Source organism: Pavona decussata, unplaced genomic scaffold, assembly GCF_977016875.1.
Source record: "Pavona decussata unplaced genomic scaffold, jaPavDecu1.1 SCAFFOLD_381, whole genome shotgun sequence".
In the NCBI taxonomy this organism is placed as follows: Eukaryota; Metazoa; Cnidaria; class Anthozoa; order Scleractinia; family Agariciidae; genus Pavona; species Pavona decussata.
In genome coordinates, this window is record NW_028145755.1 from 1,036,067 (window position 1) to 1,051,320 (window position 15,254).

Consider the following 15,254-nt stretch of genomic DNA (forward strand, 5'->3'; position numbering starts at 1 on the left):
ATGAAAATTAGTTGTTGGTTTTTTTCAGATTTTCCGGTAAAACTGTAATCTACTGATTTCCGGAACCTTCAAAAGTTGTCTCCGTCATCCCCAAAATTCTTTATCAAAATTTTTCTTCTTATTGTTCGCAACATTTTAATGGCATAATTAAGGTCAATTAACAGCCTCTCTTGGTATCTTTTTATTTTTTCCCGCGCTTTTTTTACGCGCGTGAGTACCTTTTCCTAGCACCCCCGGGGTGAACCACCCTACCCAGGTCAAGTTTTCTTTACGTTGCTGAGAGAAATTATATTATTTAAAATATTAAACATATTCACTATATATATTGTACTTTTTGTTTCAGTTCTGCTTTCAAACCTTTCAATCATCTTCCATCATATGTTAATGCCCTCATACATACTCTGCTAAATCTCTAAGCACAACCACGGGGCATAAAAAAGTAAATAAATTCTTCATGCATGCATGTGAGATTTTAAAGAAATTCGGGAGATTGTAAATCGTTACGCGGTAAGAATTTCAACCAGTGTAATGAAGCAAAATCCCACTCGTCATTTAATTCGTTACTTCGTTATTGAGATTTATAAAAATATTAGAATTGAAAAGAGCAAGTTGGCTGTAGGATTCACTTACCACTGCCTGTCTTGGGGTCAAGTGACATTGCGCCTGCGAGCATTTCTGACCCTCAGCGGCTTTCTTGTGTCCAAAGTGACATCATCAATATCATCATCATCATCATCATCTTCCGTGTGTTTCAAACGGGTGATGACTTTTCCTTTTTCAAATAAACCAAACTAATTTTAATTGAATAGTTTCACTACCAGGATCTATTTCCAAACAGAAGCAAAAAGCACGCCTTGTGCGTCAGAAGGGCGTTTAAGCGTTTTGTAGTTCGCATTTCCGGTTGTAATCCCGCCTCCCGCCGCAAAGTCCCGCCCGGTCCCTCCCAGTACTCATCCTTTCCGCTCATAGGAGTCTGGACCCTAAGTGGTTAACAAACCCATTTCCGCCATTCCACTCTACGACAAGATTTCTCACAGCACTTCACATCTATTAAGAGCAACGAAGAACAATTTTCATATTTTTTGTTAATCACAACCATGGCGAAGATTTTCCGTCGAGCCGCAAATAAGGTGAAAAATTCCCGAGATGGGCATGGATCGCTTGGCTTACTCATATTTGACGAGAAAGTCGTCTACGAAACGTTTCAGAAAGTGATCATGGCAAAGGCGGACGGTGAGTTGTTTTGATACGCCAGTTTCTTATGGAGGGGGCAATTCAGAGCTCGGTTCTTAAATGTATCGGAGATTGATTTGTCTCTCTTGGAGGATTATGTTTTAACGGATTTGAGGTGACACCAAGGTCGTATTCAAGATCTCAAAGGCGGACGTGATATTTAATATATTGATGTCATCGAGGTTTGTTCAAATAACATAAAACACTTTTTCACCCATAGCTCAAACATTGAGCTAGCAAACTTTAATCCAACTTGAGAAAAGAGTTGTCTCTGTAGATCATGCAACTTATCCCAAATTCTCAGGCTTTGAAAGAGGACTCCGATACTCTCTGAAATCCTGAAAGTGTTTCTTACCAATATTTTTTGTAACCATAAGGAACAAAGAAAATATTGATCATGAACAACTTTGTAATGTTCTTTTTAAATCAAATGGAAAGAATTGGGTCATCTTTTTTTATTATTATTATTATTTTCTTATTCTCGCTTCTTGTTTTGAGTCAGATACAGTAGGAGATGGGGCTACATTTCTTAACACACCCCTCCCCTCTTGAAAAAAAAAATGGACTGTACAATGAGTTTCCAGAGAATTAAATTTTTGTATACATATTCCAAGAACAAAAGGACAAAATCTGGGTTTATATATTCAACAGTATATATACGTTGAGTTCAATTTTATTGTTTTCTCTTAACAGCATCCATAACTATGTTAAAATGGGCAAAGAGTGAGGACAACCTGGCTCTTCAGGATGTATTCAGTAAAGTTTTTGAAGTTTCCAGTATGTGGACAGCAGTGTGGAGAGATTTCAGTGAAGAGGTATGTTATATAAACTAGAAATAATCTTGCTGCTCTCTGCGTAATAAAAATTAATGGATCCCAAAACTGTCATCTTTTATGGGTTTTCCTCCCCAACTATTGGGTTCACTTTTTGACTTACCACTGACACCGCCTGTTACCTTAATCCATGATACAAAATTAATTCAGTGCTTGGCATAATTGCCAAAAAACATGTCTCACCTAAGTAACATAATTTTTGAGGTGAGATTGATGAAGCCCTCCTAAGTTAAAGGGACAGTATCACGCTATTTTTAGTAACACGCTGAAAATCGAAAAGACGCTATTCAGTTGATAGCGGCCAAGATATAATGACCAAAATTCCATTAAAAGACTATCAGAATGCAAAGAAACTATCCCGGTTATTTTTGCCGGTAGATGACCAAAATGAAAAATTATGGGTTCAAATTTGAAAACATCGGGCCGAAGTTTTCAATTTTTCGCCATCGTATCGCACTAAAAATCGGTTGTACTATATTTTGGTTCAACCTTTCGTCTCAGTAGAATCACTAATAATACTTCTTTAAATTAGGGATTTAGAAATTAATTAACACAGTGTTCAAAGTTTAAATTTAGTGAATTTTTGCCCAAAATCATGACATCTCCCATGATACTGCCCCGTTAAAACATATCCAAAGTATTTTTTCTTAACCATACTCCATAGGCTATTGCTATACCAACAATGGACCTTCTTAACTAAGGAGGACTTTGTAAATCTGGCCCCTGGAAGTCCTAGCCATTAATTATTATTAATTTATTTATTAATGGTAAAGGTTAGCCAATATTGCCTTGCAGTATTACAAGTACAGAAAGAGTTTCAAAGAAGTTCTTCAACAGGAGAGAGTTTTGGCTGAAGCAAGGAAACGGGAGGCAATCCATGCAATGAAAATGAACAGAGTTCAAAAACAGGTAAAAAAAGAAATCAGATCACAAAATGTCAAATTTTCCAATGCATTAATAATTCATAAGCCCATTGACCTATCAAATGGCCGATAAAACATCGCATGCAGTGGTTTTAAAACCCGATAAAACCTCCTCCTTATTAGTATGCGGTGTGTATATGTTTTTCTCGTATATGTTAATTTCCAAGTCGTTCACAAAAGCATCATTGTTATGAACTCTCTTGACACACACTTTTCCAGGAATGTTTTTGAAGCCGTTCAAAAAACTCGCAGCACATGTTTTATCGGCTCTACTTCGTGGTTTTAAATTATCCTCACTGATAAAACAGTGCTGCTTGTGTTTTAAACATTACATATTAATGTTATAGTTGTTGTGCAAGATGGCCAAAATATTAATAGGTTTTAAGCACTTTAATGACCTCAGTTTTGTACATATTTTGCTCAAGAAGCTTATTATAGCAAGGGAAATGTAAGGAAATGTCTGTGGAACATAGTCTAATAGTATAGTGTAACCAATAATTGAATCAAGTCTTTTTAGAGCCTGGATATTACAGTCTTAGTGAAAAAAAGCGTCAGCCAATGAAAAAATTATAGCGTTTAAAAATGATGTCCAGCTTGATTGTTTAGTTGATCATGCCAGTAACTTATACTTTCAATTTGTTGTTTATCTTTAGCTGGATCAAAACAAGAGGAAAAGCGACGAAGGAAGGCCAAGAACAATATCAAATGAAATGGTGGAGGTATTGCACTGCAGTAATGTCTTAGTGGTCATGATAATTGTGGGACCTGTTTGGTGACAGGAATGTTGATATCCTAGACATAAAAGGTTGCTTCCAGAGACAAATGTTCCCAGAAGGAAGTCACATGTATAGGTTCCACTTCCCGGCTGCAGTCTCTTGCCCTCAATGTCATATATTTGCCCCATGGTTGATCCTCACTCAGGGAGGGAATCTCTTGTTTTGAAATCTCTTTCTAAGTGTGATGGGGGTGGGCCGGCATTGACGCATGCCAAAAAGGGAGCAGTTGACTTTGGCTTTCTTCTGGGATGTCAAAATTCTTGTTGACGATATATTTTAAGAGCCAAATTCACACTCATCCAGTAGACCAGCACCTTTCAAAAGCTCTATTTTCACTGGACCCTGATAACCTGCAGCTGCATTGTTTTTTATGGCTGGGAGCATTGTTCTGTTGTTCGTTCTTTTGTCCTCTTGGCCAACCATGAAAGATGTTGTAAACAATGTAGGTTGCCCCCACTCAACCTCACAGCCTTTGTACCTTGTGTTGACTTGTGAAGATAGGATTTTGGACTGCTTATAATGCATCATGATTTTTAACTTTAGGTCATTTCTCAGGCAGAACAGGAGCAAGCAGAACTAGAGGTGAAAACAACAAAACATGAAATATTCAAGGTAACATTGCCAATGTCTGTAAGGTCATTATGCTCTATATTGAACAACAAATAAAGAAACATTTTTCTCAAACACTAAAATGAAACTTCCTTATGGATACAGTGTACCTGACGCTTGGACAGACACTTTATAAGGCAGACACCTCTCTAAGGTGGTTACCTCTCTAAAGAAGACACCTATCTAAGCCAGACATCTCCCTAAGGTAGACACCTCTTTGAGACAGACACCTGTCTAAGACAGACACTGCTTTAAAATATTAAACACCTGTTGAAAGACAGACACTGCTGTAAGATATTAAATTACACCTGTCGAAAGACAGACATTGCTTTAAGATATTAAATACCTGCCGAAAGACAGACACTGCTTTAAGATATTAAACACCTGTCGAAAGACAGACACTGCTTTAAGATATTAAACACCTGTCTAAGACAGACACCTCTCAAGGCAGACACTTGTCTTTGATTACCACCTCTCTATGACAGATGCATAGTTACAGCAGACACCTTTTTAAGTCGGACACATCTCTACGACGGATGCCTTTTTAAGGTAGACACCCCTTAAAGTCAGACACCTCTGAGACAGACACTTCTCTTTGATAAACACCTCTCAGTGATACACAAACTTAAGACAACCAACTTTCTAAGTCAGGCACCTCTCTAAGACAGACACCTGAGACAGACGTGGACATCTCTCTTAGATGGACAGCTCTTAAAGTTGGGTACCTCACTATTAAGAGAGACATGTCTTGCTACCCAAGACAATACAAGCAGTTGTTCAACCCTGCTGAAATTCATTTCTTATTTTATCTCCCTCTAAAACAGTCACACACCTCTTTCAGGTGAACTGTTGGAGATGTTGCCCAAATTGTCGTTTTCGAAGGGAATTCAACAGTTTTTCAATGGAGATGGTATTCTATCAAAACTTACAAATTATTTCTTTGCAGGCTCGCAAACTGAAGGACTCATTGTGCCAGATTTCTGATGGTCTTCAACAGTGGGCGTCAAAAACCTTATTGGTTGCCGGGGCGTACAAAAAACTGGCAAACCTTATTACTGACACACCCACGCAGCTGACAGAGACCAAGGTTTTTCATGGTATGTAGGAAATACGGTAGTCCTGTGGAAGTTAAGGTTTAACCAAACTCGCTCTAGCAGAATCTCTAAAACTAAAATTTCAGCAGTTTGAACTGCAATTAAACTCATTGCCAATAGATGAGCTTAGGGCGAAGAGCCTGAAAGGTCGGTGAAGTTGAGTGCTGATAATAAATTATTATCCATGTAAATAATGCATAAGTAGTACATTCTTAGAATCCTGCCCAAAGTTATTGAACTGGTCTTAGATAACACTCACCTCACTTCACTTGTCCCCTGGCACCAAGATGGCGCATAGGGCCTCGACATGTGCTTTCCATCGATTCCTGTCTTGCGCTGCAGTGCGCACCTCACTCCAGGACTACCACCCTGCTTTGGACCTCTCTTTTTCCACTGTGCACCACCAGGTCTTAGATAACAAGCTTCAGTTTAAAACAAAAAATGCACTTTTATCTTTAGCACTTTAACATACACTACAGAGTAAATTCTTCGATCCATCATTTGTGTCCTTAGTGCTAGCGGCACAACATTCTTTTGTACCCTTCACATTCCAGTGCCGCAATCACCACATCCATAATTACCCACGACTTGCTCCTGTCCGGCCTCATAGCTCAGTCGATAGACAATCAAATCCGGGGGTTGTGGGTTCGATTCCCGCCAAGGTCAGAGACTTTGTTTTGCCTCATGCATTCTCCCATTTCCTTATTGGGGCTAATGCTCAGAGGGAAATTCACGGGTTCACTTCTTAATCAACACTTTAACATACACTGCAGAGTTAATTCTCAGATCCATCATTTGTGTCCTTACTCCTTATAGCTGAACAAGTTAATTCACATTATATTGATGGTCTCAATGATGTTTTTAGGAAGTGGTCAAACAAGAAGCATTGTAAACGATCTCGCTAGAGAAATGCAAATTGACCCTGAGTTGTCTCGGCAGTTGGCAGCGATGTCACATTCAACGCAACCCTACTTGTATGCAGTCTCCCCTCCTGCTTGCCCTGGCAAACAGAGCAGTGCTAAATATGATTATGTCGAAGCCACACCAGAACAGAAGCCAACCAAAGCAAATGCGAAGCCTGTCAAGCCTGGGCGTGCACCTCAACCTCTGCCTTACCAACATCTCATAGCTAAGGAGAATTTGGGGTTGGATCCTAACTTCAGGAGGCCACTGTCGCTGAATGATCTGCGGCCCCCACCCACCTCTCCACCACCTCCTCTGCCGAAGAATGGTAGGCTCACTTCGCTTGGAACTGGTCATCTAAGTTGTGCACATTTTAGGGAATAGTCTGTACTTGAATGTGGGATATCAGATGACGTTCAGTTTATGTTCAAAAATCTCCTAGTTGAGAGATTAGTTTGCCTCCCATGTAGGCATTTTTAGGAGGGAGGGAGGGGGTTATTACTTTTCTTTGTGGGGAGGAGAATAATACAAAAAACATGCCCTTAAAATGACTGCATGGGAGGCTAGTGGTTAATACTGACCACTGTAGTCATCTTGTTGGCTGCATAAAGAAGGAACTTTAAAACTGCCAGCAGGGAACCTTAAGTGAAAATCTAACAAATTGCTGGGTGAGCTCTGTGATGGAGTAGCAAAGTCCAGGGCTAAATGCTCGAGAAAATGATCCATCTGGCTTGTTCAATCCTTGGGATTGAATTCATACATCACTCTCTTTTCAAGTCTTTGTGGTCAACATACAAATTCTCCTAGCTGGTGTCCTTACATTTTATTGTGGTTAAAGTTGTGATAATTTGTTACCAATCAATGCAGCAATTTCTTTTGGTTAGTACTTAATTATCAGTAAACTACTGTGTACAGTGGAAAACAGATTTTTTGAACTTCTTGGGGAAACTCAATTGGAGGTTCCAAAAATGAGAGGTAGAAATCTGACCAAAGCAAATTCAAGGAAAATAGCTTTTGTTTTGACAAATCGGGAGTTTCAAAACACCAAAGGTTTGAATTATCAAGATTCCACCGTATTACCAAAACTGAAAGTTGATGCAGTTACAATTTACTGACTCTTTTTTTTTTTATCAACTTACAGCAAAACAGGTTATTTTTAGAACAAATTCAGCAAAGGAAAGCATTTCAAGGAAAAAGAAGAGTAAGTCTGATAATTTTACATATTATAGTAGAACCCCACTTTACAGACACCTGGACACTTGTTATCACAGTTCGCCACTCTGTTTCTGTTCCAAAAGGTGTCCGTGATAATGCGGGTTGACAGTCTGTTTATTTACCTGTAAGGGCAAAGTGTCCCAGCAGGAATTTGATGTCATTAAAACTCTTGAACAGAAATTTATGGTCTCTCTTAAAATAATGGTCCATTTTTGTAGTTATTCCCACCCCATTACATTCCCGGCCTGCAAAATGGAATTACAAAATTCCATGACTTTCCATGAGCCACCTTAAAATTTTCTCAATTTACCATCTCATCTTTTTATGGTACTGTGTTTATTGTAGCTCCAGCTCAAAGGACAGTCTCACACCAGCCTCCTGGAAAGGTCTGGTATGCAAGAACAAACATTTCAAGTGATTCAGACTCCGACAGTGAAGGATACACCGAGCCTGTTACTGATCCTACGTTTTTTCAAAGAAAGAAGATGCTGTGGAAAGTGTTAAGTGATGGAGCAATAAATGAAGTTGGCACGGACTACGCTGATAGAGAATCAGCAGATTTGTCGAAAAATACCCACTTGTATCACCAGTTGGAAAGAAGGAGATTCTCACAAGAGGACGTTTCAAGTGATGAGCCCGCCACTTATGTTGATCTGATTAATAATTAATATGATAGCATGCAACCAAAGAGCAAGAGAGTGCTGAATAATTAAGGCAGAATGAGAGCCATTGTTCAAGGGTCATTGACCTTAATGCAAGGCTCCTGTAAAACTGTCCTAGCCAAAACAAACTGAGGAAATCTTTTGACAATGTGTGTGTTAATATTTTGATGGTATCTTGTAGGTCCATCAATCTCAACCTAGCAACAGTTTGATAAGAAAGGCCATTTTAATTTCCGTCTTGGGAGACCTTATATTGACACACAACCAGTCAACACCATTGCCTAATGAAGACCAGGCACCAGATGACTCTATCCAGCGGATAAGTCGCTATCCGGCGGATAAAATGGATTGGTTGGAGTACATTTTATCCACTGGAAAGAGTTATCTGGTCTTTGAACAACCGGGGCCAGCAGTATAGCAGTCAAAACGTTGCAATCCCCACCTACAGTAAAAATCCGCATATAAGAACCTAGTGATATAAGAACCTACAGGCTGAAATTTGGCATTCAAAACCCAAAAATATAAGAACCTGTTCAGCCTGGCAAAGAAAAATAGGTTCTTATACAAAACCAATCACTCCAATTTTGATGGTTAAAATTCTGGATTTTTAATTGTGTGAGAAACTTCTAACAAAAAGTTATTGTGTATATGTTTTCTTTGATTAACATTTGTTTGGATTTTTACTAGATTTCACTAGTGCTAAACCATTTTGTATTGGTAGTGCAATATTTCTGCCAATGGTTACACTACGACAACCTCTGAAAAATAAGAACCTATTAAGAACCTGTTCAGTCTGACCTCAAAAATTCTAGGTTCTTATATGCGGGTTTTTACTGTATGACACAATAGTGAGACAAACAATTACTTTTGAGCGATGATTTCAAACAACAGTGACTAACAATTTTCATAAGTGATGCAATATTCAACTCAAAGGTGTGACTCAGTCATTCAGCACGTTCTTGCATCACACACTGCCTGTGATTTACAGTAAACTGCTAAAAGTGTTACTCAATCACTTGAAGAAAACCAAAAATTGTCAATGAAGCAAGAGGTATGAGATAGCCAGCCTCCTGTGTCATGGAATATATTTATAATTATTATTATATACAGGTAGCTGAGAATAATATTTTTCTATTTTGCATTTACTAATAGGTTATAATGGTGTAAACCAACCATAAATTTGTAGAAAAGAAGTAGAGAAACTGATAATTAAAATTTACCCTGAAAATATAGTAAGTAAATTAATTCATATACCAAGGAATATTATTGTGCTGGCTGGTATTGAAATCAAATGCTGTGCTAGTCTTGTAAATGGTTATTTTCAGTAAATTTAGAGATATTTCAAGTATTTAGATGATTATATATTGTTAACAATCACTGAGATTTGGACCGAAAGGTTATCAAGAAAAGATTTCATGAATGTCAAATGCAGAATTAATGGCATTGAAATCAAATGCTGTGCTAGTCTTGTAAATGTAGAGATATTTCAAGTAATTAGATGATTATATATATTGTTATAAATCAGTGACAGTTTTGGACTGAAAGGTTATCAAGATAATATTTGATGAACATCATACGCACAATTAAAATAATATCCAAACAGATCCAGCGCACTGTGATCTTTGAATTGTATATGAAATGAATTTGCAATATTTTAAGTCTTTGTACATAGAAATATCAGAAATATACTCCAAAGTATTAAAGTTAAAATTAAATTTGGATTTTTTAAGCAAGGATACCTATATATTTTGTTACGTTAATTCTCCAATGAGGTTGACTCCGTTTTGTTTATACTGATGTCAGTAAGTAAATGCATTTCCATCCATTCATCCTGTGAAGAAAAAAGACTATTTGTGTTTAATCATTTTATTAAAGAGAATCAAAACTTGATACAAGCTTATAGCTCATCTGATTGGAAAACATGAACCATGCACACAAATCAAATATCAATTATTAATTATTATTATAATCAATTATTGATTAATTCAATTGAAGGGGTGAAAGTATAACCATCATGTGTCAAATTATTCTGACTCAATATTTCGGCCTTGTTTTTCTTGAAAACTAAGCATAAACCAGCCAAAAAAACGTAGAGTGATGTTCTCTGGCGAAATTGAAGGTCGCATGCAAAAATTCCTACAGTTTTGAGCAAAACGAAAACAGCCTAAAATTGTTAATGACATAACATGGTAATTTTCTCAGCCCTTCCATTCTTCTTGAGATTAAAAAAAATATATACAATGAATCATAAAATAAAACTGTCAGAACTTGAAACACTCTGCATGTATACATTCAATCAGAAAACTTTCGTGAGAACTTAATTTCTTAATAATTTTGTAAGGCTGGCAGACAGCAAACTTTCTTCCATCCTCAAACTTTCATGATGCAAAAATTTTATATAAATTAAATAAGCTGACTTCGTAAAGCTTGACAATCTGAAGACATACATTACAACCACCTTAATTTGCACCTTTGTACCATGTACAAGAATATACATGTAGACTTCAGGATTTAATATACTCAGTACTTTGAGACATTATTTTTGAGCATTCACAACAGATGTACTTGTCAGCCATAGCGCTGACTGGGCTACATTGTCTAAATAAAAATAAAGTTTAAAATCGTGGTTGTTGCTTGTAGCTAATCTTTTGAATGGCTTGGAGCAAGATGTGTGCATATACATATTTGGCCTAGAAATCCAAATTGATTTACATTTATTTAACTCTATTATCATATACACTGTACAGACTTAAAAACATGAAAGAAGCAGTTCCATATATTTTGATCCACAGGATTATGTAACAACTTACTCAGTGCGCGCTTTTTCCAGAAAACTGAAGCAACTCAAGTGAGACAGCAAAATTTGTATAATTTCTAGCGTTAATAATCAAGGTGGTCTGATCAACTGAAGATTGAATCGACTTGGTATTTTAAGATATGTATTTTTATCTTTTGAGGATCATTAAAGACTGTTAGGGCTTACAGGGTGAAGTGACATCCAGCCAGTAGGCCAAAAGACAGCTGATTTAAAGCAAATCAGATTTCAAGCCCAAAAATGTACACATGTGCCCCTCTTGCACCAAGGTCACCAACTGCATGTCGCACGCCATTAATCGCTGGAGTCACTCGCACTACATGTCTCCTCCTCCTCAACACTCAGCCTATTACTGTGACTTTCTTCTTCTTGCATTGTATCTGTTATTTTACTTGATGCTGTTTTTTTCCTGAACCCTTGAAAAGAACTTTTCTGAAAAGCCATTATGCAGTGCAGATTTCCACCTGTCTTTTTGGTATTTCTTTGTATAATTCCCTCGTGAAGCTTCCGGATGTTGAGGTAGAAGGGAGACTCGTTGTTCAAGTCTGTGTCAATATCACTCCACCTGAAAATGATTTATAAATTTTTAGGATTATTAATATTGTAATATCTTAGTTAGTATGTGTGGTGTGATTGGTCAATTTTGTGGGCCATATTTCACTGCAATGTATGACCCGCTAAATTTGAATTAAGTTTCCTTTCCTGCACGCCCAATTAACCTCAGAGATATAATAAATACCTTACTGACCTTGTTTTCATGGTCCGTACTGTAAGTTATGGATCCTCATATTTTCCCATTGATTTACAGCCTGTTTGCTTCGCACTTGGGCCATAACTCAACAGAGCAAAACTTGGTCCATAACTTACAGTACAGATCTCGAAATCAGTTAGGAAGAGGTATTTTAAGAAAAAACTTGTTAATTATGTCAGCCAAATTGTTTGAGTAAATGTTATCGGGGTACTGACTTGTACATTTAGCTGCCAAAGGGTGCAAATAATTTAGTTTTGTTGAAAGGATGTGTCTAACTTCATGTATGTTACCACTTGGTGTACAAAATAAACATGTGCTTGAATGTTAAATTATTAATTACATTTAATTGTTACATGCTAAGCGAACATTTCATCCTAAAATATTGCACACATCTGTTCTGTGCGCTTAAATAGATTTGCTCAATTTCACTTCTGTTCAACACACTGATAACCATTCAAAAAAGGAAATGACTGTAAAATTTCACATAAGATATAATAATTTATTATTTTCAGACTGTTAATTACCGGTTTTTACAATATTTGTTCAGTGGTGTCAACATTACCGACACAGTAACAGTATCATTCAGGGCATTGCAGACAATAGACCATACATCTGTATTCTCTGTATTTAACTACATTTAGCTTGCAATGGAGAGGTGGAATATTTATTGCCTTGCGTGCAATCTTGCTCCACTTCAATACAGACAATACAAATAACTTTATGGTCTATTTACAAGCCCCTTTAATCCATTTCATATTACATTACATACTACCTTTTGCAGTGAATGCTTGGATGTTTACAACTTGTGTCTCCAATCAATATCCAAGTTTCCACTTCATCTTCATGTAACTGTGACCTATAAAAATCCAAACAAGATAATTAACAACCGGCTCAGGACTGTTATTCCAACGATCCAAAAGAGGCACTGTAGTTTTGAGGGGTGGGGGCTTAAAATTATTCAGTATAATTAAAGATTAAAGACCTGTATGCATCCATAGCCTTGTTTGGTGAATCATCGTATCCAATGGGGCAGAAGTAATGGTTGTAACTGTGATAAATAAAAGCCATCTGAGGATTTTGCAGCCCCTTCTTGAGGTGATGTAGAGCTTCCTCCCCACTCAGACCAACTGTGCGACTTTTTCCTTTGGGTTTGTACAAGTAATATGCTTCACCACGCACTCCAAAGTGGTCATTGAGCTGCCGAAACCACCTTGGATAACATACATAAACAGTATGTGTTAGTTGGTAATCATTCAGTGAAGATAATTTCCAGAATAGGGGACCAATAAGAACCATATATTGACGAGAAGCTACATTGTCACCACAAATACTTTATGATAGAAGGGCTTATTATAAGTACCATAGGTGCACGCTAAGAATTTCTTCTCACCTCATTAGAGTGGCATTTCCTGTGAATGGTCCAAATCTTATTTCTCCAAATGGGGGCTTGAAACCCAGTATTGTTAAGGCCTCCTCTTGGGTCAGGGGCTTCTTGCTGGAAAACATGATGAGTTTAAAAATATCAGTCTTGAAATGTCCATGACTGGCAACCAAACTATATGTTAATTATTTACTACTTTCCAAACTCATGCGGAAAAAAATTTGAGAACAATTCTCTCTTATCTTGTTACTGTTAACTGTACTGTCTTACCAGCCTGCACCAAGTGAGGTAAACAGGAAATTCCAACATGATACTAGAGCGGAAATTCCACAAGACCTCTTGTACTGAGGGCGGCTAATACAGTACCTGCCAATAAGAAATTGAATAAACTGAGTGGTCTTAACATAGTCCTATTCCAATGCCTAACATTCATCATCTTAGGCAGTAAAACCCTAATCTTTTATTGCGTGTCCTGTGTCACTAGAAGCTGGATTGAATTCAGCTTTACTCTGTATTCTCTGTTTCAACACCACTTTAGCCGTCCCAAAGAATATATTTTTTTTTGCAGAGGCTAATTTTTGCTTTGCTTTTATGAAGCCTCATGGTCTCACTTAGCCTCCCTCGCAGACGCTCCTTAAAGATTGCATGACAAGCCAAAGGATTGCGTGACAAGCTAAAAGAGCATCTGCAAGGGAGGCTATGTCATACGATGTGCATTAAAATTGCTAGTGTAGCAGTGCCTTCATTTACAGTATATCCAAGCCACTGAATAATAAATTATCATCCAGTAACAAGGTTCTTACCATCTTCTGAGGTCTAGAACTTTCCTCTTTGCCATCATATCTTGAGTAGCAATTTCTGTGGCGGCCAGCCATTGTCTTGTGTCCACATTTTGTTTATTAGTAGAGACTGTCCTTAGCTTGTCATCAGTGTGATCTAATAGCAGAGCATCCTCTTTTGACCTCAGATACTTTTTAGGCAGTTTCTTTCTTTTCTTCGATTTAAAACAATCAACATCAATTTGCCATGCACATGAGGAAGGGATTTCAGATTCAAGTTGCTTTGAAGAAATTTCCGCTCTAGACGTTTCTGGTTCAGAGGAGCTTTTAGCATGTTTCTCATGGGAAATATTTTCTTCTGACATTAGCAAAGTACTGCATTTCTTGATTTGTTCATCCTCTAAAAATAGTTGACCTCTCTGAGAGGAATCTGTCAAGTTTTCAGTCAGTAGAGTCTCTCTACTGTTTGTAGTGCAAGTGTTGTTAGAATTGTCCCAATCACTGGATCTTTGAAGCAAACCAGTCTGTGGTATCTTCTGGACCTTCTCTTTGCCTAGATGTTCATTTACATTCACTATGGAGACTGCTGTCATCCCTGTGTGTGGCTCTTTAGAAGGTATGTTTTGAGATCTCAAACTGCAGGATGCAGTTGTCAATTTTCTAATGTCAACAATCTCTTTAGATTTTGCGCTAGAAATGTTCCTGATATCAAAACTGTCCATATTACTGGGCATTTGACAGATATCAGACCATGGCACACTTTGCTCATCTGGGGATTGACCTATGCTTACTTGATACTCAGTTCTTGATTTGGTGTGCAAGTCCTCAAAAGAAGGCATGCTTCGAGTCTCAGATTCCTGTAAAATTTGATCATCATTTGGTGATAGTTCAGTGCTCATAGCTTCATAAAAAGTTTCTTCACCGTTGGTATCGCTGTCATCTTGTGCTAATTCTCCTTTTCGCTCATTCAGCTGAGGATTGTTTTGAACTTTTCCATGTGAAGAACTCCACAACAAACCCATCTTTATATAAACCTGATACAAGATTAAGATTAACTCAAGTTTTCCAGTGTTTTCCGGATTAGATGCACAAAAAATACGAAGCTCAAGGAATAATTTGCAACTGAAGAAAAATTCACTTTGACTCGACAAGAAACCAACCTGCGAAAATAGGTTAGGGAATGTCAATATTTCTCAAAACAAAAAAAATTAATTTGGTCGTTTTTGGCGCTAAAACGATACACCGCTGACCGAAAAGGATGGTTTGCAATGGATTATGGG

At 37.5% G+C, this 15,254-nt stretch overlaps 2 protein-coding genes across 3 annotated transcripts; one reads left to right on the forward strand and one right to left on the reverse strand.

Moving 5' to 3' along the window:
• Positions 1–998: 998 nt before the first annotated feature.
• On the forward strand, positions 999–10,873 carry LOC146451984 (uncharacterized). 2 transcript variants are annotated; one of them, XM_085098200.1, is made up of 9 exons: positions 999–1,233; positions 1,927–2,048; positions 2,862–2,975; positions 3,643–3,708; positions 4,309–4,377; positions 5,321–5,471; positions 6,334–6,699; positions 7,513–7,572; positions 7,932–10,873. In XM_085098200.1, the coding sequence occupies exons 1-9, from the start codon at positions 1,098–1,100 to the stop codon at positions 8,252–8,254; spliced, it is 1,407 nt and encodes a 468-aa protein (XP_084954326.1). In that variant the 5' UTR covers positions 999–1,097; the 3' UTR covers positions 8,255–10,873. The 2 variants fall into 2 exon arrangements, with proteins under 2 accessions (XP_084954326.1, XP_084954328.1); XM_085098202.1 differs by lacking the exon at positions 999–1,233 and adding an exon at positions 1,276–1,415.
• Positions 10,418–15,197, reverse strand: LOC146451985 (uncharacterized). Its single transcript, XM_085098199.1, has 6 exons — positions 13,999–15,197; positions 13,466–13,561; positions 13,205–13,309; positions 12,797–13,024; positions 12,587–12,670; positions 10,418–11,628 (listed from the first exon to the last, which is right to left on the reverse strand). The coding sequence occupies exons 1-6, from the start codon at positions 14,994–14,996 to the stop codon at positions 11,358–11,360; spliced, it is 1,782 nt and encodes a 593-aa protein (XP_084954325.1). The 5' UTR covers positions 14,997–15,197; the 3' UTR covers positions 10,418–11,357.
• Between the last annotated feature and the right edge of the window lie 57 nt (positions 15,198–15,254).

Coding starts and splice junctions, on each gene's coding strand:
- LOC146451984 (XM_085098200.1), top strand. CDS start 1,098: ATGGCGAAGATTTTCCGTCGAGCCGCAAATAAGGTGAAAAATTCCCGA. Junction 4,378..5,320: donor CAAAACATGAAATATTCAAG/GTAACATTGCCA, acceptor ATTTCTTTGCAG/GCTCGCAAACTGAAGGACTC. Junction 6,700..7,512: donor ACCTCCTCTGCCGAAGAATG/GTAGGCTCACTT, acceptor ATCAACTTACAG/CAAAACAGGTTATTTTTAGA.
- LOC146451985 (XM_085098199.1), bottom strand. CDS start 14,996: ATGGGTTTGTTGTGGAGTTCTTCACATGGAAAAGTTCAAAACAATCCT. Junction 13,025..13,204: donor GGAAATGCCACTCTAATGAG/GTGAGAAGAAAT, acceptor ATGTTATCCAAG/GTGGTTTCGGCAGCTCAATG. Junction 12,671..12,796: donor AAGGCTATGGATGCATACAG/GTCTTTAATCTT, acceptor GGATTTTTATAG/GTCACAGTTACATGAAGATG.